Raw genomic sequence first — 20902 nt, forward strand, 5'->3', positions numbered from 1 at the left:
GACTTGTTAAGGGCAGGGCAGCCCAGTGGAGTTAGTGGTTAGTGCATCGGCCTCACAGCCTTGAGATCTTGGGTTCAAATTAGGGTCACGTCCACCTCTGCATGTTTTCCCCGGGCCTGCATGGGTTTTCTCTGTGTACTCTGGTTTCCTCCCACATTCCAAAAACATGCATGGTAGGCTGATTGGATACTCTAAAATTGCCCTCAGGTATGAGTGTGAGCGTGCATAGTTGTCTGTCTCCTTGAACCCTGTGATCAGCTCTCCACCGATTCAGGGTGTGCCCTGCCTCTGGCCTGAAGTCAGCTGATATAGACCTCGCAAGACCCTAATGAGGATAAAGCGGTTTAGAAAATGAGGTGAGATGAGATCATGATCACCAAATATAGTCATTGGGCCGAATATAAATATATAAGTTTAAAAAATAGATAATTTAGCATGTTTTTAATACTTCTTCTAATTCTCATGATATGGAAATCTAGTTGCACCATTCGTACAGCTTTAAATTCCTTTCAAAGTGTCCATATAGAATCTCAACCGACCGACGTATCAGTGTGTAGTTTGCACTTAAAATCAGAAGACGTGCTTTGTTTAAGACCTCGACAACTGCTGCTTAAAATGAGGCGAACGGGAAGTGCAAGGGGCATAAAAGGTCACTGCAAAGAGCTGCGTGGGTGTATCCCGGAGGGAAACTAGGGGGGAGGGAAGCGGGAGGAATATGAGGGAGATGGTGATTGAGTTGGGCGGTGGGAGTGTTGTTGTGCATTGCATGAAATGTGATCTTGTAGCCATCCACAGCTGGGAAGCTCTCCAGTCTGCGGTGTGCCTCTGGGAGTGCTCAAGCTGCTTCATTTCACCACACTTCACTTCTTAACTCTTCATTTGCTGTTTTCGAGGAGCTACTGTATGCACATGCGAATATAATTTAAAAAAAAAACAGACACAATCTGTGATTGAAGTCACTTTTATTGAATTTAGCCAGCATGACTACCTTTACACAGTTTCAACCATATTCAAGTTGGAAAACAAACCAAACACTTTCGAGTCAGTTCAGCAGTAATACATCAGATTGATTCATTTCACTTAATTTTTGTCGTATTTTCCAAGACTTTAAAAAAGTTCCTAGGTTAGTTTTCGTTGCTGTGTAAAGGTCCCTTTGCTGATAAACATGCATATGACATATACTTGTAATCGAGACCCCGAATCATAATGCACATTATTGAGAAGAATACAGTACTGCATGACAAGTCAATAAATATTAACGTACAGGTGGTCATTATTTCATATAAAGATATCAAACTTATTATGGATCAATACTGAAAAACACAATGTAACGATATAAAGTTTGCACAGCTAGAGTATTTCTTACAATGCTGTCGCTTCCAGCAAACAGAAAACCTTACTTTTTACTTTTAAATAGTCTCAGAATTGCACATTTTTTTTCTTTTTAGCATCACTTCAATGTTTTTCATTTTGAGGCACCAACAAACGAGTATTGACACTCCTGGTCTTTGTTGATGCAGTTTTTGTTTTCTGTTTCCTGAAAACAAATTGCTTGAAGACAATGTAGAAAAAGACACACAAATAATAAAAAAAAGAAGACAAACTTAGGATAAAATGCGCCCTCTGCACATTTCCCCCTCCCCCAATAATACTAATGATAACCTCACCTCACAAAACTTGTAGTTTCCAATACACTTAGCTACACAAACACAGTAAAGATGCTTGGAGCCATTTGTACGGCAACAGGAGGCCAAAGGGACTTTTGGTTCTCAAAGTTGAATTTAAAAATAAAACATTGTGTTAATACCCCTGAATTTAATTATAGGATCACTGACTCACAGAATTCAATACAATCTTGGATCTATTGAGCTAATTCTAAAATTATATTTTCAGTCACGCAGAAAAGGGCATAATTCCCTTCGCAATTATTGCTGCTCGTTGTCGTTTTGAGCCCCAAACTCTCACCCAGAGAGTAACAAGAAACGTAAAACCCTAATCTATAATTCTCCCTTGAAATAATGAAAGGCACTACTGGTCAATAAGAAAGAACTAACAAAGCAAAAAGATCCCAAGCCCAATGACATCCTTTTGCAGTTGGTGCTTTTCTGTCAGACCTTAAATGGTGTACCAACATTTGGCACGATAAACGAAGAGAGAATGAAGCAATTCCAATTTGGAATTTAATGGTCGCAATTGTAGAGAATTCTGAATGTCAGTGATCCGTTTCAGTGGAACGCCCTCAGTAAGAAGCTTGGAAAAGTCTTATCGCTCAAATCTATCCCAAAGTCACAACTTACCGATTCAAGCGAGAGCGTTGTCAAGTTTCATTGAGTTATTTTGAACTATTCCTAGGAATAATAAATACATGAAAAACCCCAGAATTGGATCACCCTGGATTTTTGTAGCGAATATGGCAGTAGAACGAACATAACATAAATAAACATCATAAGATATGATGAAACGTAACGACTTAAAGAATGAGTATAATTAATGTATCATTCCTTTAGGATTAGGCAAAAATTGTAGTTCTGTGGTTTGTATAGTAAACTTGTAGTTTTTGGACGCACGTAACATAAAAAAATGTTATTTAGAATATTCTATACTGAATATCTCACAAACCATAGTACTACCACGCTTTCCTAAAGGTTAATCATAGTCAAGCCTATATTATGAAAGTGCACAGATTAGAAAACTAAAACAAATAAATCAAAAATGGCCAAAACAAAAAAAACATCTCCTTTCTGCACACAACCATCAGTTCAAACCAAAGGAGATGGTGCATTCTTTTACATAATTTCATGAATAATGCTTACAACATGCAGGATGTTAAATATATAGTGTCATGTGAAGAAAACATTAATATGATGTAGGAGGAGCCGATCAGGTGACATTAGCATTTGACAGTGTAAAATGGACAGATTTAGGCAGGTATGAATTAAAGTGAAGACCACATCATGGGGTCCAATTGATGCTCAACAAATAGTGAGCTTTTAAATGATCAACACATGACTCAGCTAATCTAATTCTTTTGGTTAAACAACCAATGCTTAGTGTTTTCACCCAGTTTCTCCCTGCAGGAAAGTCCATGGCCTCATTACCCCCCATAATCATGATAACAACGGTCCTCCACTTTGCTCAGTCACTGTCATATACGTAGGTGAATTACGTTCTTAATCAACACAAGTGTGAGTTGACATCCAAGGAGGCTGCCGCAGTCTCCAAGTTGTGAGCATTCACTTTACCCACACTCACACAAGCAAGGTTGACGCGATGCTATTGTCTTACACGCTTCACTTTACAGAAGAGGGAAAAATACAATAGCAGGAACCTGCAAGATCATGAACCTGAATATGATTCTGTTAAGAATATAGAATTTCATATAAAAAAAATTGCAAAATGTATCAATCTTGCAGGAACCCCTCGCATCAACCTTGCTTTTAGAACCATTAGAGTAATATTTCTATGATCCAGAAGCGCATAAAAAATACAAGCCCCACTCTTATTTTTTCTTTAAACTACTATTTGCGTGACATAAATTCAGGAAGGGGTTAAAGCTAGTGTGGCTACTAAGACAGTACTTTGCTTCTTTGTACACGAAACAAAGTGAAAAAGGAGCAGGGGATTCCATTTGACCACACATCGATAACATACGTGTGCGTTCAAAAGGGGTTAAACACAAGAGGAAAGATGCCACCTTCAAATAAATCTGCATGTGTATTTTAAGGTTGACATCAGGGGGGATGTTGGCAATCTAATACTCATTGTGAATTGGAGACAGGAGAAGCAAATAGACCGAGTAAGGGAGAGTAGGACACAGTCTTGGCTTAACGTCACCAGATACCATGATATCAAGCATTTGCTTTGTCAGGCACTTTTGCCCTGTAGTTTGTCTGTTTGGAGAATTATCGTCCAATTGTGCTCTTTTATAATTTAAAATTACCATCTTGTCAAAACTATACCATATCTCTGTTCACAGTAATCCAATATTTTTTTAGCCAGAAGGTGGAACCTGAGGCACCTACAGTATGCTGAAGAGCACTTATTTTAAGTATGGAGATCGATTTGTCAAAAGTCCTGTCTCCCTCTTCATATGGCTCTGGCAAAAGACCTTTCTACATTTCAGGGCACGATTAGTTCCTCACTAAGTAGTACACGATTCGACCGTGTACGTCGCCAACAGAAAAGCACTTAAAAAAGGTAATTCAACTGCAAAGCCATGCGTTTCTACCGAGCCTCTATTGCTGCGCTAGCATCACAGCTTTAACTCGAAATCAATCTAGAAATATCAAGCAGCCGTGGTCACAGGTGCTCCTTTATCGCCCGCCATAACAAGATTTGGGAGCGCGGAGTGAGATTGCATATTATTGTTCAATCTTGTAAACTTTTAACAGTGGTTATTAGGCTTTTGTTTTAGAAGGAGCACCCGTGCCACCAGATGTCATCTTTGTACATCAGTATGTCTTCATTGCGGCTCCATGAGGCATTTCTCTGGTTGGGCAACACACTCAGGAGGCAGAAGAATCAAGCAAAAGCACAAACACCACTTAATATGCACAGCACAAAGACTATGGAAGGAATAGACGCTTCAGTATACCCAAAGTCCCCTGATCACAATCGGGACTAAACAATCCACATGCTGAATCTGTCTACCACAGTCCAAATCAAGAGCACACTGTACACTTGTGCATAACCATTGCCTTTGGATTAGCACACACAAGCAGATGGCTAGTCACACAGCAGTCCCTAGAGAAGCACATGCCGACTAGGGAGCTAAGCAAGCGAGTGGGGCTCTTTAACACTATGGCGGGTTGGGGTGCTTCTAGCAACTTAGGCCCCCCTCCCCTCTGTACACAGCAGTCCTTAGACTTAGGATGCTGCTTCAGTCGCAGTAGATCTTGTATTTCTCACTGCAGAAGACGGCAGGGGCACCCAGAAGGCCGCTGGGCATGGCGTTGCTGTGCTCGATCTGGGCAGAGCTAACGCAGGTGGCAGGCTGACCTATGTTGGGGATACCGGCAGCGCTGGTGGAGGCTTTGCCACGGGTCTTGGATCGCACGCCGGTCCGGCGTGTCTGCTCGGTGTGGAATTCCAGGTCCTCCAGTCGTTGCGTCAGGGCCAGCTTCTGCTGGATAGCCATCCTCAGCAGAGAGTTGAGGGTCTTCTTTTCATCCTCTGCTGCAGACAGCTGTCTCTGCATGGCCTCCAACTGAGTGACATATTCGTCACAACTGAAGCCGAAACAAAACATGGGAGATGTAGATTAATGGTCATGTTTGTGAATGTTTTACCATTAAAGCTGCTTATGTTCCATTCCAGGGTATTAACAGTTACATTTTAAAAATCATTAGTTTATGACTGGCATGAAAACATGTTTATTTTAACTGTACTTCTTGTGGAACCCTTCTGCTCTAGGTGGTGCTGTTTAGTCACCAAGTCAATTGCCGCTAACCAGCACACAGTTGTGTTTCTGCATTGCCACTTAAGTAGTTCAATGGTTTCAATTATCATATATTTCACACATTCGTATAAGTTCCTACAAAAATCAAGAGTCACACCAAAGAAGCCATTAAACCAAGTTATGGATTTGAAATTAAATTCAGTTTGCTTCAATAACAATTGCAAGAACCTCATCTCATTTCATCTCATTTTATGAGCCGCTTTTTCCTCATTGGGGTTGCAGGGGGTGCTGGAGCCAATCCAGGGGGACACCCGGATTCGGTGACCAGCCGATCGAGGGGCGACAGACAACCATACACACTCACACACATATCTAGGGGCAATTTAGAGTGTCCAATCAGCCTACCATGCATGTTCTTGGAATGTGGGAGGAAACCGGAGTACCTGGAAGAAATCCATGCAGGCCCAGGGTGAACATGCAAACTCCACACAGATGGATATGACCTGGATTTGAACCCAGGACCCCGGAGCTGTGAGGCCGACACGCTAACCACTCGAGAATTCTGATGGTGAACAAACCGCTCTTGTCCAAAGCAAAGGAGATCGGAACAATGTAGATCAACCTTAATTAGGAGCTACCAAACCTGTCAACTTATACGTTTCTCCTGCATTTTATAGTTTTTTTTTTGAACATTTCAAATTCTTTTCAATTTCAGAGAGATTGGGGAGGGGTTTATCAATTCATTTAGGGGACCTTGAGGAGGGAGAAAAAAAGACTAGCCATGCAGGAGTGGGGTTGTTGACCCCTGCTCTGGAGTTTAGCACCTCACACTCGAACCTAAAATTTCAAAGGGAAGTGAGAACCCTCTGCTTCTCCTTAATATCATTCGTGTGCAGAATACCATAAGGCAGTGCTTCTCCAATAATTGGGGCAGGCCCCCCTGAGGTGCCGTAGAGCGAAACCTGGCTGTTTGTAACTTAAGAAACATACTTTTTGCCAGACTATAATAAAGTGTCATTGCAAATTCACTCAGTGGATAGCATTAGTACGCTCACTTTCAGAGTTCACTTGACGAGTTATGCAGGTGTACTATCCTATTTTTGGGTTGGGGGGCATTACTATTTGAGTGTTCTACGCAGCGCAATAGAAAATAATTGAGAAGCACTTTCATATGACAACTCTGCCACATTATTGAATGTTTGGTGCAGTGTGGCAATGTCATCCCTGGTCAAATTTCCCTGGAGAAATTTGATGCATGTCAGCTGAACAGGAAAAATGGCAACAGTGCTGACAAAGAAGTCAAAGTGACATTCCTTAGAGAACAACTCCCCTCTATTGAGAGAGAGGATTATTATCCGCTAATAGTTACCTCACCCTTATAATATTTCTCACACTGCAATGTATTCACTGTTAAGGTTGCTTTCTCCTAACACATTTGAAATCTGAGGCTAGATAGCTTTTGGTTAATATTTTTTCTGTATTATTATTCCTTTTTCATTTTCGGATCCGCTTTATCCTCTCTAGGGTCACAGGAGGTGCTAGAACCTAACCCGGCTGAATTGGTGGCCAGTCAATCTTGGGGCACAAAAAGCCAAATAACTATTCACGTTCACACTCAATTTAGAGTGTCCAATCAGCCTACCATATGTCTTTTGAATGTGGGAGGAAACCGGAGTACCAGTAGCAAACCAACGTAGACATGCGAACTCCACATAGGTGGACAGACCTGGATTTGAATGCAGGACCCCCACTGTGAGGCCAACATGCAAACCACTCAGTCGCCGGTCTGCCCTGTTCAGTATTTTTTTAACTCTTTTTTTACATATTCAAAGGCCAAAGATCTTTCCACGTGTAGTTCAGGATCATCACACCCGGGTACGAAAAAAACTGTAATGTGCAAAGTACACTGTTTTAACAACATTTGCCAAATACGGGATGAATAAAGTTATCCAATCCCATCCAAATCACAACCTCAAAAAAGTGATACCATGTGCTGATGTTTTTCAGCCTACATGTTAGACATGCTTATAAATTGTATCCCGACTGACCACCGTACACACATAACTTTAGCCCCTCCTTTATGAGGGCAGTTTGATTCCCAGTGGAACACACTGACTCAGACAAAAAGGATCAGTCGTGCTTCATTACACCCACCACGATTTTGGGTCGACTTAAGGGTGTGGGTGGGGGCTGAGAGGGTTTTCCCGGGAAAAACTGAAGAATCTTTTCTTGGGACTGCTTGGATACAATAGGAGTGTTCCTGTGCTTGTGATAAGCTTGCATAATGTAAACAGGAAGGCTGCTGAATAGTGACCAGGCTGACAAAATTAATAGAGTTTTTCAGTATCATGTGGCAACACTCTGCTTCTCACATAATCCTTCAACTATAGTATCTTTCATGCCATTGTTTTGAATCACTAAGAGGCACAAGGATTAAAAAAAAACATAGCTGTTGTGTTGTGTGGACTTTGATTGGTCATAGTGGATTAGCCATCCATCGAACAGAAGTAAGGGAGGTAGAAGACGTTTAATGGAAGATTGAGACAATAAATAAAGGAGCAGCAAGTTCGATGTAAGGAACAAATGTGAGGCAAATGGCTGTGTAGAGAAAAAGAGACTCGCTGAGAACATGCCTTAGGAATGTTAAGAGCTAACAGCTTCATGGTAAGAAACAATTGAAAAGATAACTACAGCAGCTGAGATAAAGGAACATACAAACCGGTGAATGTAAGAGAAGTCTTAACCTAAAGTTAAAGCATGTTTTTTTGCTTCTGCATCAATAATTTCATGTGAAATTCCCCTCCAGAACTCCACCATTAAAAACATTAGCACGCTGGTGGCCACTGGAAAACAAAACAAGACAAAAAAAAACAGCACGTCCTCCCTTTCTTCTCCAGAAATGAGAGAAGTGGGTGCTTAGTGTTGAGGAAGGATGGAGGGGCAAGTACACAAAGGGAAAGGAGTGTGGGAAAACTCCAGTTTGTCAGACATTCCCCCAGCCATCGTTGTAGGACCGAATTTACATACCAATATCGAGATCCCATAAACAAATTGTAATTCATCCATAAGAAAAAGAAGACTGACTAAACCAGCCTGCCTGAAACTGGCATTAAGGGAATTGTTTGCTGTTTGAGGGCAAAACACATTCTGAAGAGCTACAAAGTTCTGGCCAAAGATCTTGTTTTAGCATACTAGAGACAACCTCATAAATTTGCAGACTAGGGAATTGTCAATGTTGAATCTCGTCTTGTTTATTGTGAGGAAACCAAGACTCAGTAATTACCGCCCCCTCTCCCTTTGGACATCTGCCTGAGTCAATGCATAGCAGAAAGTTGTCTCATCGCGGCCGTTGGGACAGAGATGATATCTACTAGTCATCTGAAAACAGCTAAAACATTTTCAGCGGGCTCCAAACTAAACATGCTGAAGCATGCATCCTTGCAAACAAATGGTTGAAAGGGTACTCTGATTTAAGTCCACTGTCCATGTGTAATCCAGACCAAATTGAGGTGGGATTAAACACAGAACCTTTGACCGCCTTCTTTTATTGAAATACAAACAGATTAGCGAGTAGACCATCTGAACCCCTCTTTTAACAAATAAACAAAAACAACAGCTCAACTCTATCATACTTGCACAACACAAGCACGTAGATTGGGACATTGTGGTACACGGACGTTTCGCCAACGGACACTTGGTCGACGGTTTGCTCGCTCTCAATTTATGAACATGAGAGAGAGAGTTTACTGTTGAAAATTATCAATCAGGTAATCTCTCACTCTTAAAATTATAATCATGAGAGAGAGAGAGAGTTTGTCATTGCATTGACAATGTCAGAGCATCATTATGTAAATATCTAATATTAAACTAATCAATATATTGCGTATTATTGGCGTGTGTGTACATGTTTTTCAATGTATGTGTTCCTGGGTGACAGGAGTGAAACGTCCTGTTCTCGTAGGTGTATAGACAAACTTTCCTCGCCCGTGCCCATGTCACATTTTATACTATTATTGTTATGTCCCAACACCTCTGTTAAAGTCGTTAGAACAGAACTTTCACATAAACCTCTGATACACTGAATTATATTATTCATGTTGACTGTGAGGTGCAGAGTACTCAGCACTCATTTAACCCATCGGCTGCCATTGACGGAGGTAGACATCCGATTCATGTTGACTGTGAGGTGCGGAGCACTCAGCACTCATGTAACCATATCAGAACTTTGTGTTATATAACCACTAGATGGAACTCTAATAACAGAAATAGCATCTGCACTTCACAATCAACATGAATCGGACGTCTATCGCCGTCAATGGCAGCCAATGGGTTAAATGAATGCGCTATAAAGGTTGAAAATAATAATTCAGTATATCAGAGGGTTATGTGGAACTTCCGATCCAACAACTATAACAGAGGTGTTGGAACCTGACAATAATAGTATAAAAATGTGGGATGCGGACGGGCGAGGCAAGTTTGTCTATACACACACGAGAACATGACGTTTCATTCCTGTCACCCAGGAAGACATTAATTGAAAAACATGTACACACACGCCAATAATACGCAATATAGTGATCATTTTGATATTAGATATTTAGATATTAATGCTCAGCATTGTCAATGCAAAGACAAACTCTCTCTGATGATTAGAATTTTGAGAACGTGAGATTACCTGGTTGATCGCTTTCAACAGTAAACTCTCTCTCTCTCATGATAATAATTTTGAAAGTGAGCAAATCTGGCGACGAATTGTCCGTCGACGAAATGTCTGTTTGACGAACTGTCCGGCGACCAAACGTCCGTTCGACGAAACGCCCAGAGTCAAAGTGTCTGTCGACCAAGTGCCCGTCGACCAAGTGCCCGTCGACCAAGTGCCCGTCGACCAAGTGCCCGTCGACCAAGTGCCCGTCGACCAAGTGCCCGTCGACCAAGTGCCCGTCGACCAAGTGCCCGTCGACCAAGTGCCCGTCGACCAAGTGCCCGTCGACCAAGTGCCCGTCGACCAAGTGCCCGTCGACCAAGTGCCCGTCGACCAACCATCCGGTCACGGGATGTTGTATATAATTATATACATTGATCATTAGATTACGACATGGAGTATCTTTGATTTTACCTGTATCAAATTACCATATTTTCTCGCATATTAGCCGCCCCCGCGTATAAGCTGTACCCTTAAAATTACCTTACAATCATAGAATTGTATAATTTGTCTCGTAAAAGACACCCTGATTCCCAATTTTCAACTCCATAGTCATGGTTTTAAGATTACAAATGTGTAAACTTTGAAGGGAAAATCATTGCACGTGGTATTTCTGAGATACTGTAGAGTAAATCGATTGCTGAGTTGGACATTCCTAAAGGGTGTTGCTTGCAGGTGCACAAATTAAAAAAGGAAGTCACGTGAGCAATACAACCAGCAACTGTGTGCCGAGCGGTCAGGTTTGTCATCCCTAGGTAATATGGCGCCGCCCTGAGAAAGCAATGGCAGGCGCAACCAAGTAAGTGAAATTGTTACATTTTTTTGCTTAAATTTCATTCATGGATGTCAAAATAAATGGCTCTTGTGTTAAGGCGTTTCGTCCTTATCCCCTTGCAGTTTCGTGCATGTCAAGTCTAATTTGTGTGTAAGCCGTACGTACCCTTGCTTCAATCATCATTTTTTTATGAAAAATATGGCATATATGCAAGAATATACTGTATGTACTGTGTGGGGATCTTAGTTCTGCATTATTCCTATTTGTCTTAATTTACTAAAACATACTTCGCTTAAACAGTTGGGAATTTACAGGAAAATTATGGGAAATGGCTTACCGTGTGGCAAACATAGCGCGGAGGGAGGAAAAGGTGGCTGCATCCTCCTTTAGGGTTTTGAGCTCATTCCTCAATTTCATCATAGTCTCGGTCACCATTGCCTTCTCGTTTTCATACTTGCTCTTTAGGTTGGCAAGAGCAACTTCAGCTGTCTGTAGACAGTAACACAATAGAACATTGTTAGTGAGGGCATGTCTCTACCAGCTGAAATAACTTTAAACGGGACAGCTGAATTTACATTTCGGTGCTTTTCTTAAAATGGAAGCAAAGGACTGCTGCCCCAACCATGTCAGCTATAGACAGAATCAACAACAACTGAATACACAATCAAGCCACTGCTTTTCCTTAAGAATAGATTAAAAGACTTCTGCCATCATCCCCGTGTTATTTATGAACCGCATCTGCTGAGCATTTGTACAACAGCTGAAAACCTAGCCACCACCCAGACATCATTTTTCTCTCCTTCGTGGCAAATGGGCACATATTTGTGATATTGATTTGTCTGCAACACAATCCACGGTAGAAAAAGACAAACTGACCTGTTTGTTAGCCTTCAGAACAGTCCTCAGAGTAGCAATCTGTTCTCTCTTTGTGCTAAGGAGGGATTTCAATTTGAGGATCTCCTCCATGCAGGCTTCCTTATCCTTATCGGCTACAGTACCGAGCTCCAGAGAGGCCACCTTCTGGCGAGACAGCTCTGTGGTGCGGTCAACAGCCAACTGCAAGTGCTTTATCTGGTCCCTGATGATGGCCACCAAATTGTAGATGTTCATGGGCTCGCGACGTTGGTCAGAGACAAGAGAAGGCAGGTTTACGATTGGCGATGGATCGTTAGCCTCGGTCTTAACAGGCTCTGGGAAGAGGCCCTTGGTGAGAAGGATGGGGGAACGGCGACCCCGACCTTCGGGGCTGTTGCGCCCACCCTTGCCCTCTTTGTAAAAGTCAAGCATCACACGGTTGGGGGTCTCATTGTTGCACATGCACACATGGTTGTAAAGCGTTGCCAGTTCTTCGCTGAATGTAACTAGCTCATCTTGAGCCACATTCAAGCTGCCCTGAGATTCACCAGCCACATCACTCAACTGGTGGGAAAGGGACAAAAATAAAGAACGTAAACCAATTTATCACTTACCCTGAAGGAGGAGTAAGATTGAACATACCTTTTGTAGCTCCTTTTCCATCTTGTCCTTCTCATCTTTTTCCAAACCTCTTGTCTTCTCAAGCGTTGTCAGCTTCTCGCTGAGTCTAGTGACATCATTCTCCAGCCTGGTACGCTCCTCTTCAGAGCGGGACTGACACGCCTGATACTCTGCCTTTAAAGTTTTGAGTTCCTCCTTTAGTTCTCCAGCTTCTGACACGGCAACCTGGGGAAAAAAGGAAATGGTAACTAATCCCTACCTGCAATGCATCCTATTATCTTCAACTCCAAGACAGCCAACCTTGTACTTGCACTCCAGGATCTCTGGCCCATTGATGTCCACCTCGTAGTAGTCGCCGTCTTCATTGCTATCTCGTTCTTTCTCATTGTCCAGGGCAGACTGGCGTTCCTTGCTGGCCTGGAGCTTGCGGATGGCATTGAGGTTCTCTGTAAGACGATTCACCTTCTCCTGATGCTCGGAGAGGGCACCATTTGCCTGTTCGAGTTGTTTCTGGGAGTCCTGCAGAGTGGAAAGCAGGTTCACCTTCTCGCGCTCCATCTGGCAGGAGAAATGTATACCTCTTATTATTACATATGCACAGTTTGAATGATACTTGCTTTTGAAATTAAAAGCCTGATAAAGAATACACTTTAAATATGTGTAATTTTCATAATCTCAGTCTTCAGTTTAGAAATTCATTAAGATACTTATCTGTTTAAAAGGCATATAATTTCTAGTAAGTCTTAAATTCTTTCAACTACATCTGAAAAAAAATCCAATCTGCTACAATTACTAATTTTAGTAATTAGCCACACAATCAGCAGGCTGCCAAGTCATCCAAATGGTTTTAAAAAAACTTCTATTTCATCTGATAAAATCTTATTTTGGAAGTTGAGCACAAAAGATGAAACCAATGCACATTATTTAATTCATGTGGCCACACAAAATCATGTGCTGGGCTGTATCTGGAGCCTAGGCCTTGGGTTTGACACCTATGTCTTAGATTGTGTTAATATAAATTTAACACAAAATAAATGTAAAAGCAGATTCGGATACATACAATATACTTTGACACCAAAAAACAAACCTGTATCAGTTGCTGCTTAAGCTTCTGGATCTCAGAAATGTTAAGCTCACTCAGTAGATCATCCACAAGACTTGGAGCTGGCTGGAACAGCTCCTCATCTTTTGATATACGGTTGTCATCGTTGAGCAGCTTGCTTAAGCTATTATCAGAACTGTGAAGAGCATCGTCATTGTTGGGCTCGGTGGTGCCGTCATCGCAGAATTTGAGACCGTCCAGAGAGATACTAAGAGGACTGCTTGGGACAAAATGAGAACATCTGATGATCTTCAAAGTCCAAGCAGCAATTCTGGTGCTGTTCATCACGTACCTGTTGTAGATAGTGTCCCCAATATTAATGTAGTGGGACAGCTCCTTTCTCAGAGAGGCTTTCAGCTCATGCTCAGTCTTGATGGTCTCAAGTGCTTCACCCAGCTGTCGCTCCGCAATCTCTTTTAGACGGATGGCATCTTCCAGTTGGCTGTTCAGGAACTGCATATCCTCCTCTAGTCGACGGATTTCATGCTTCAGACCCTCAAACTCAACCTGTGTTGGGAAGAAAAGCAGTTTGCAAAGTTTGGACGTACACTTCAATAAAATCGTCAGTAGGTTAAACCTTCGGAACAGGAAGTTATGCATTCACTTGTTAGTTAGTCCGTCCATGTGTTTGTGCTCAAGATAACTCAAGGTCAAAGAAACAAAGGGATTAGATTCTAGTGTAATTTAGTGAAAGGTCACAGAGATCACAAAAGGACACTCAATAACTTAATGGTTTAGCATATTTAAGTCAAATTTGCGGGGTAAGTGTTATGAGAAGGCTCAAATGTCACAAATGTCAGAAATATGGGGTCACTTTGAATTTGGCAGCTTTGGTGAACTTTGCTCTTTCAGAAGGCTCCTCTTTATAGTTATATTTGATGACTGTACCAACTAATCAGCACAGTGTAGTAAAAGGGCAAAACAGTGCTGTAGGTGTTTAGCTCTCTGAATGGTAGATACTAGAAACATAACGCAGGAGAATAATCTAATATGGATGAAGCAGGAAATTTGGGAGAACCCCTCCTTAAACAATGCCTTATTTCCAGATATGAACAACAATTACCTGGCTTTGCTTGAGACCTGAGACCTGCTTCTGCAGAGAGATGTTTTCTTCCTCTAGCTCGGTGTAATCCTGCAGGAGACGAGCCTCCCGGAACTTGTACTCCTTGATGTCATCACGCAACTGATTCCTCTGGAGTTCCACCATCTGGTTGTTCTGCATCCAAGAGAACGACCGCAAGAGAACACAAAGAGCTATCAGTGAACATCTAATTAAAGTTTTTAACTCTTCAAAGGATAAAATGACAATTGACAAGATAATGTTGCTTCAGTGTAACTGTATGTGCCAGGCAACCCATTAACTAACTAAATCTCCATCTGGTTGTAATCAACATGTGCTTATTGGTCTGATGAATACATGAGATGCCAGGTGTCTCCTGGCTGTGGTGTTACCCAAATAAACATAAACCTATTTAATGAAAATCATTTTCAAGTCAGAGAATAAGAATAAGTATAAGAATTGGAAAACTACATCTCAGCAAATGTGCAGTGCTCTTGGACAATGCATGTAAAGGTTTATTAATTATAAAAAAGTAAGGAAGACAGGGGAAAGACCATTCCCCATATGTACCCGCAAATCTGAATCCTTGAGGATGCCATCCATTTTACTAGACCACAGTGTTGATGCTAGCACCTCAAAGTATATACTAAATCCAGTAAAACACTCAACAGCCAAGTTGCAAAAAACAATGTGATCAGATGACATTAGAACAAGGAAGTCGAGCACCTGCACTCCCAGAGCAAAGATGGTGTCATCGCCTGTGTGGAGCACGTGAGACTTTGTATAAGCATGTGTGCGTGTCATTCGCTCATCAGAGTTGACAGGGATAGTCTAATAGCAGAGGCATAATTACCCTACCAATCCCTTTGCCAGGTGGCTACTGCCACTGATGCCCTGCAATCACTTAAGCCACTCAAAGAGAACTGAAGTTCCTTTCCAATGAAGATGCCTATTTATCAGACAAAAACATGATTTATGTGTCTAAATAAACATTCAATCTATGCGACACCACCTCTCTAGCGTTTTCGAATAGTTTTTCTCTGAAGGCAACGCCCTTCATGTTGGCTGCATGAAATGATTCATCCCCATGTGAGCAGCTGAACTGAAGCAAGTCTTTAAAGTCTAATTTATATTCAGTAACGGTCGTGTATGTATAATGAGTGGGGGTGTTTTTCTGTGTGGGGGTCGGGCTACTTTCAACAAAATGAACAACATGATACACATTAGTCTAAATTAGGAATAGCTAGCTGGTAACTAATTTATTGTGTAAATGCCAAAAATGTTCCATAATTAACATATTTGTTTTAATAAGTTACTCTTTGTTTAACGTAGGATATTGTGTTATAAAATGTTTAACCAAATTTTAATACTGATTGAATTGTGTACATACAGAATTAACATCATGTTAATATTGAATCAACATTCAAATTATCAATGTTGTTCTATATGTTAAGGTCTCCTAATAAGTACAGGGTACTCTAAATGTGGCTCAGGATAATCTGAGAAAAAAAATCATCAACTGTATATATTACTGATTTTTAATTGGAACCCACAAATCCAAACTTCTCTACACACTCTAAAATTAGCGAATTACAAGAGTTTTCGCTGAATTCCCGTCTATTTTCACAAGCTTTGCCACTTTAAAATATATAGGCCTCCAATATCCTGGAAACTATTATGTTCACAAAAGTCCCAGTATTTTCAAAATAAGATTGGCAAATGAAATGATTTTTACATTATCTATCTTGCCACTTTGAATATATAACCTTCTAACGATGTCTTTGCAATAATTGTGCGCATTAAAGTCTCTTAAAATAAGATTGCCAAATAAATCATTATTACAAAAGTTAAACTCCTGCATTTATTAGAACCAAACCATTTAAACTTTAAAATGTTAAGCCATTTTGCAATATCTTCTTAAAAATCTTAAAATCTAAGTTCAAAACTTCAGCATTTACATTAAATTTCTTCAGACATTGTCTGATTAATCATAATTCTTTCAACTGTGTGGAGAAAAAAGGGATCTTCAATTATACCTTTTGTTAAAAAGAAAAACGACATCTGCTATTGGAGGATCAGCTATAACAAAGGTTCAAAAGTGGATATTGAAATGTTCACAATTCCAAAACATTTGGAGATGATTCCTTACATAAAATGTTTTTTAAAAAAATTAAGAAAGCGGGTGCTGATTGGTAATTTTCAGTCTAACTGAACAATACGTCCATTTCCCATCTAAAAACCAAAAGTGGCGGAAGCGCAACACAAGGTCTGCCTTATAACACCATCACAGAATCAGAAATTCTAAAGGTTTGTCTCAGCTGTTTGATTATAGATCTTCTGGGTCAAATGTGTGCGGCTGATTAGATAGTAAGGGGGATCTTTGTTTGCCAGAGGGTCCGTCAAAAAAGCACCCACTCCTACCCCCACTATAGCAGGTGATGTCTTGTCAGCTGTTCTTGCATCACACCTGGACAGACAAATGGGCCATATAACCTCAAAGCGGGTGGTCAGAAAAAAATACTGTTCTTAGTGGAACAATCTGGAGTAATGTGACTATGTATGCACCAAGAAGCAGATTGGATGCTTCTATTCTGTTCTAGACTGCATGGTGCTGCAAAACATCAAAAACTGTCAAAATGTCTTTTAATTCATAGTTCAAAATAGCCAATGGTCCTACGGGGCTGTCAAGTGCACCAATCAAATCCCAACAGTGATGATGCTGAGCCTGCTTAAATTACTACAAAGCTTGTAGTAATTTCCCAATGAGTTTAAGCTGCTACAGTCAAAACTTCAATGGGAAATAGCTCAGCATGTTTGAGCATTAGGATTATGCCAAATGTAGATTAGGATTTTAGCAGTTTGTTAAAGGGGTTTCTTAACGCCTGCTTGCCATTCTACAGTCAATATTTCATCAGAATGTTCCAAGCCTGTACTGTCCAAACATTTGGCACAGCTAAAGCATTTGCAGGCGGGTCTTGTATGTTTATCATCTGGTATACCTCAAAGGAAGCCCAAAAGAGCACATTATCGTGTTTAGTCATAAATAAGCATACCTTCAGTGGCTTTATATGACAGGAGCAAGGGAATAATGGTGTACAGTCAACTTTTGCGACTGTCTGAGAGGGTGAAGGGACATCCTTTTTCATATGTCTCACAAATACCAGGCAATGTCATACAACTCAGATTTCACCTACTTCCAAATTTTGAGTCAAGAACCCTTACCCAAACCCCCTCCCATTGTGGACCTAGTAAATGGCAAGGCTAAAAGTCTCAATTTTTTTCCGGCCCTTTAGACCAAAGTGGAAAAACAAGTCCCCATTTACTTAAGTGAAGGTGCTGTAGATTTGCTGTTGATGTATTCAAAATAAATGATCCAGCACTGAAATGTCCCTGATTATTTGTGCCTTGGTCTTAAATCAAGAATGACACTGCTGGTATTCTTGAAAGCAGACGGATAAAAGGGCAGACATCTTTGGGGTTAATTGCAAGGCAGGTCTGACACATGGTTTCGTAATTCCAAAGGCTACAAGGAGACACATTACTACTTCCAAAGGGGACAGATTTAGCAGGATTGGAATAAATTATGATGGTTGCTGTGACCATCTGACCCAGATAACATCTGGATGGCTTAAATAGTCAAGCCTGAAGTCTCTACAAATGTCATGAATGGTTTAATTGCTACTCATTGATCTTTTTGATCAATAAATGGGCAGTTTCTTGCTAACACACCTGTCAACAAATAGATCTCTGCAATCCCCTCAGTTCCTTCTGGTGTACTGCCCTGAATGTACGTATGCAGAATGGTCCACATTAAATCAGCATATTAGCTCTACTGTATGGTGCATTCAAAATGGAAAACCCAGCTATAATGCAATCTTCCAAATCACACCCAAATCTACAGTAACTTTCAAGCAAATGCTTTACCATCTTATTTTGATAATGGATATCATTCTCTCAAGAGCCAGCGGCGAGTCAAGCAGTCTCGATTTCAGTGTTACAAGAAATAAGGCAGATGACTTCAGAACCCTAAAGCTCTTGAGGAGTACTGTTACATTTTCCATACATTAGAGAATAATAAGATGAAAATAGATAGGTCATTTTATCCTCTGACTTTGAACTTTGCATCATCAACCTCAAGCTCGCTTTGCTGTATAAAAATTCATCCATCTCCATCTATATTATTAATCAAGTAACATCCGCTTCTTTGTCATTAGAATAGGCTTTTGAGGTGACCCTGATAAAAAAAAAGCTGTCGTCTTTGATGCATTACTTGATGTTGGCAATGAGAAAATCCATTCTGTGGAAATTATGAAAGTGTCAAAGGAATATTCTTATATGACAAATACAAATTCATTTTATGATGTCATGCCTATTAGGATGCACCTCCGTACAATCTTCAACGCACTTTGTGAAGGCTTAATCCGATAGACTGCATGAGAGCGGTGAAATGTGCCTTGTTTGAAATGTGTGTTTCTTCGGGAATACGTTAGAACATGTTGGCATCAGGGACCGCCAGCAGGATTTGTCTGCGATATGCGTGAAGTGTGAATCTATTCAAGCTCAACTGATGCCAAGAATGAACTCCCCCTTGAGGAAAATCAAAGCCCAATAGTCACATTAATTCTACCATGATTTGAATTAGTCATACATATTCTGTTTCAGGAGAGGACCACCTTTCACCATAAAAACAAGTTCACTCTCCACAAGATTGTCTATTTTGCTAAAAGACTTGAGGCTTCTTTCCTTTTCACCATGCCATTTTTATCTCTTCCTCTCACCTACCGGCTACAGCTTCTGGGCCAATTTAAAATGGATGAGACAAAAGCTTCTTTCAGTCTTTCAGTTCGGGCCACAATGCCAACACTGATGCCTACACTGCCTCCATTTGCCAGCGACACAAAATCTGCCAAGCACCAGTAGAATCAGCATTCCAGGGGTCATTATCTGTCATAGAAGAGGCTATTTACCAATCAGACAGTTACAAATAACAATTTAATTTGCTCGAGTCTTGGGTGACGGCTAGATGTGGAGTAAAGGCAATTAAGGCAATGTAGGAGACCAAGGGACAACTTGTGCTATAGAAGTATAACTGTTTTGCAAGTGCACGTGTATAAGAAAATAAGTAATTTGTTTCGAAGAAAAATTATTTGTTACAAATTCCCTGAATTCAAATAACTTAAATTTTATAACTACGTCAGATAACTGAGCTAGTAAGTGGTACATAGTTGACAGTAGTGAAAAAAATAATTGGGGGAAATGATTTTAGAATAAATTTGGGAACCAATGCTTTATTTAAACAAATCTAGTGAGACATCCTGTTTCTGTGACACCCGACAAGCACCAATTTTGAGACATTGTTCAGCAGCAGTTGACCCAATTAAAAAAGGGGGACTCTTGAGATTTCAGAGTTTAAGTCAACATGCCATTTTTAAGGCTTTACCTAATCTCACTAAGAACCATGGCTGACATCTGTCCCAATCAATAACTCAGAGAAAACAGCAGAGATCCCCCGGAGCTACTATTTTTTTTTTATCATATTCACTCATACAATCATGTTATTTTTAAGTATCGCTGATTTAAAGTTAACCCTTGTTCACAGTTTTAGGTCTTTCCGTGAAACTGGAGCTCTTTAAGCTTGAACGCTGATCTCATCACACATCACGCAACATGTAAAAATCAAAGACACGCATGGCACACACTACTCTCATCTGCTCTAATCAGGTCAGCTGTAAGTGCAAGTAATGGATGCAGCGATGGGGTCAGACATTGTCCAAAGTGGGCCACAGACAAGTTTATGCATTATTAAGGTTTGGGAATTGACAGGGATGAGTATGAGATAGTGTGTAAAACAAAAAACTCTTGGAAAGGATTAGTATTTTATTGTTCTATTTTACCAAGTAGCCATTAAGGACATCCATACAACATCTCATTTTAAAAGTTTATTTTCTGGGCCAATGATCATCATGTTTCCTCTTTTCCATAACTGGTGGGCCTTATAGTAGTCTTGTACAAGAAGCCCAAAGATAAACCAAAAAATGAATTGTTTCCTAAAGTTGCAGGTTTCTTAGAATGTGAACTACATTAAAGCTTCATGGGTATTCACATTATTTCACCAAAACTTTAGATTTTCACTACATATGTAATGTTATTTCCACACTGGATTTAACATAGATCACAAAGAACCTAAAGGCAAATGTTCTTTCAAGGGTTAGGGTAGAAGATATCAATCTCCTTAAATAATGTTGAAGCCAGATCAAAATAGACGAATTTAGACAAAGTGAGATCTAACACCAACCCATTGAGGGTTGGGCAACATTGAAAGAATCAGGGATGACAGAAGTCATGCACTTCAAAAGGAAACTCAATATGGATGAATACAAAGTAATGTG

At 40.5% G+C, this 20902-nt stretch overlaps 1 protein-coding gene across 2 annotated transcripts in view; it reads right to left on the minus strand.

The window, feature by feature from the left end:
* Window positions 1-4340: 4340 nt before the first annotated feature.
* Window positions 4341-20902, minus strand: part of bicd2a (BICD cargo adaptor 2a) — a 31013-nt gene continuing 14451 nt past the window's right edge. Inside the window, exons 3-10 of one of the 2 annotated variants that reach the window (XM_077718978.1) lie at window positions 14517-14669; window positions 13746-13960; window positions 13439-13670; window positions 12652-12909; window positions 12373-12576; window positions 11752-12294; window positions 11213-11364; window positions 4341-5228 (exon numbers count right to left, since the gene is read on the minus strand). In XM_077718978.1, coding sequence (XP_077575104.1) covers window positions 4880-5228; window positions 11213-11364; window positions 11752-12294; window positions 12373-12576; window positions 12652-12909; window positions 13439-13670; window positions 13746-13960; window positions 14517-14669 — 2106 coding nt within the window. In that variant the 3' untranslated portion in view covers window positions 4341-4879. Of the gene's footprint in view, window positions 5229-11212; window positions 11365-11751; window positions 12295-12372; window positions 12577-12651; window positions 12910-13438; window positions 13674-13745; window positions 13961-14516; window positions 14670-20902 lie in introns of both variants that reach the window. The other variant, XM_077718890.1, reaches the window with a different exon arrangement.

The sequence above is a fragment of the Stigmatopora nigra genome, chromosome 1 (assembly GCF_051989575.1).
Source record: "Stigmatopora nigra isolate UIUO_SnigA chromosome 1, RoL_Snig_1.1, whole genome shotgun sequence".
NCBI classification, from domain to species: domain Eukaryota; kingdom Metazoa; phylum Chordata; class Actinopteri; order Syngnathiformes; family Syngnathidae; genus Stigmatopora; species Stigmatopora nigra.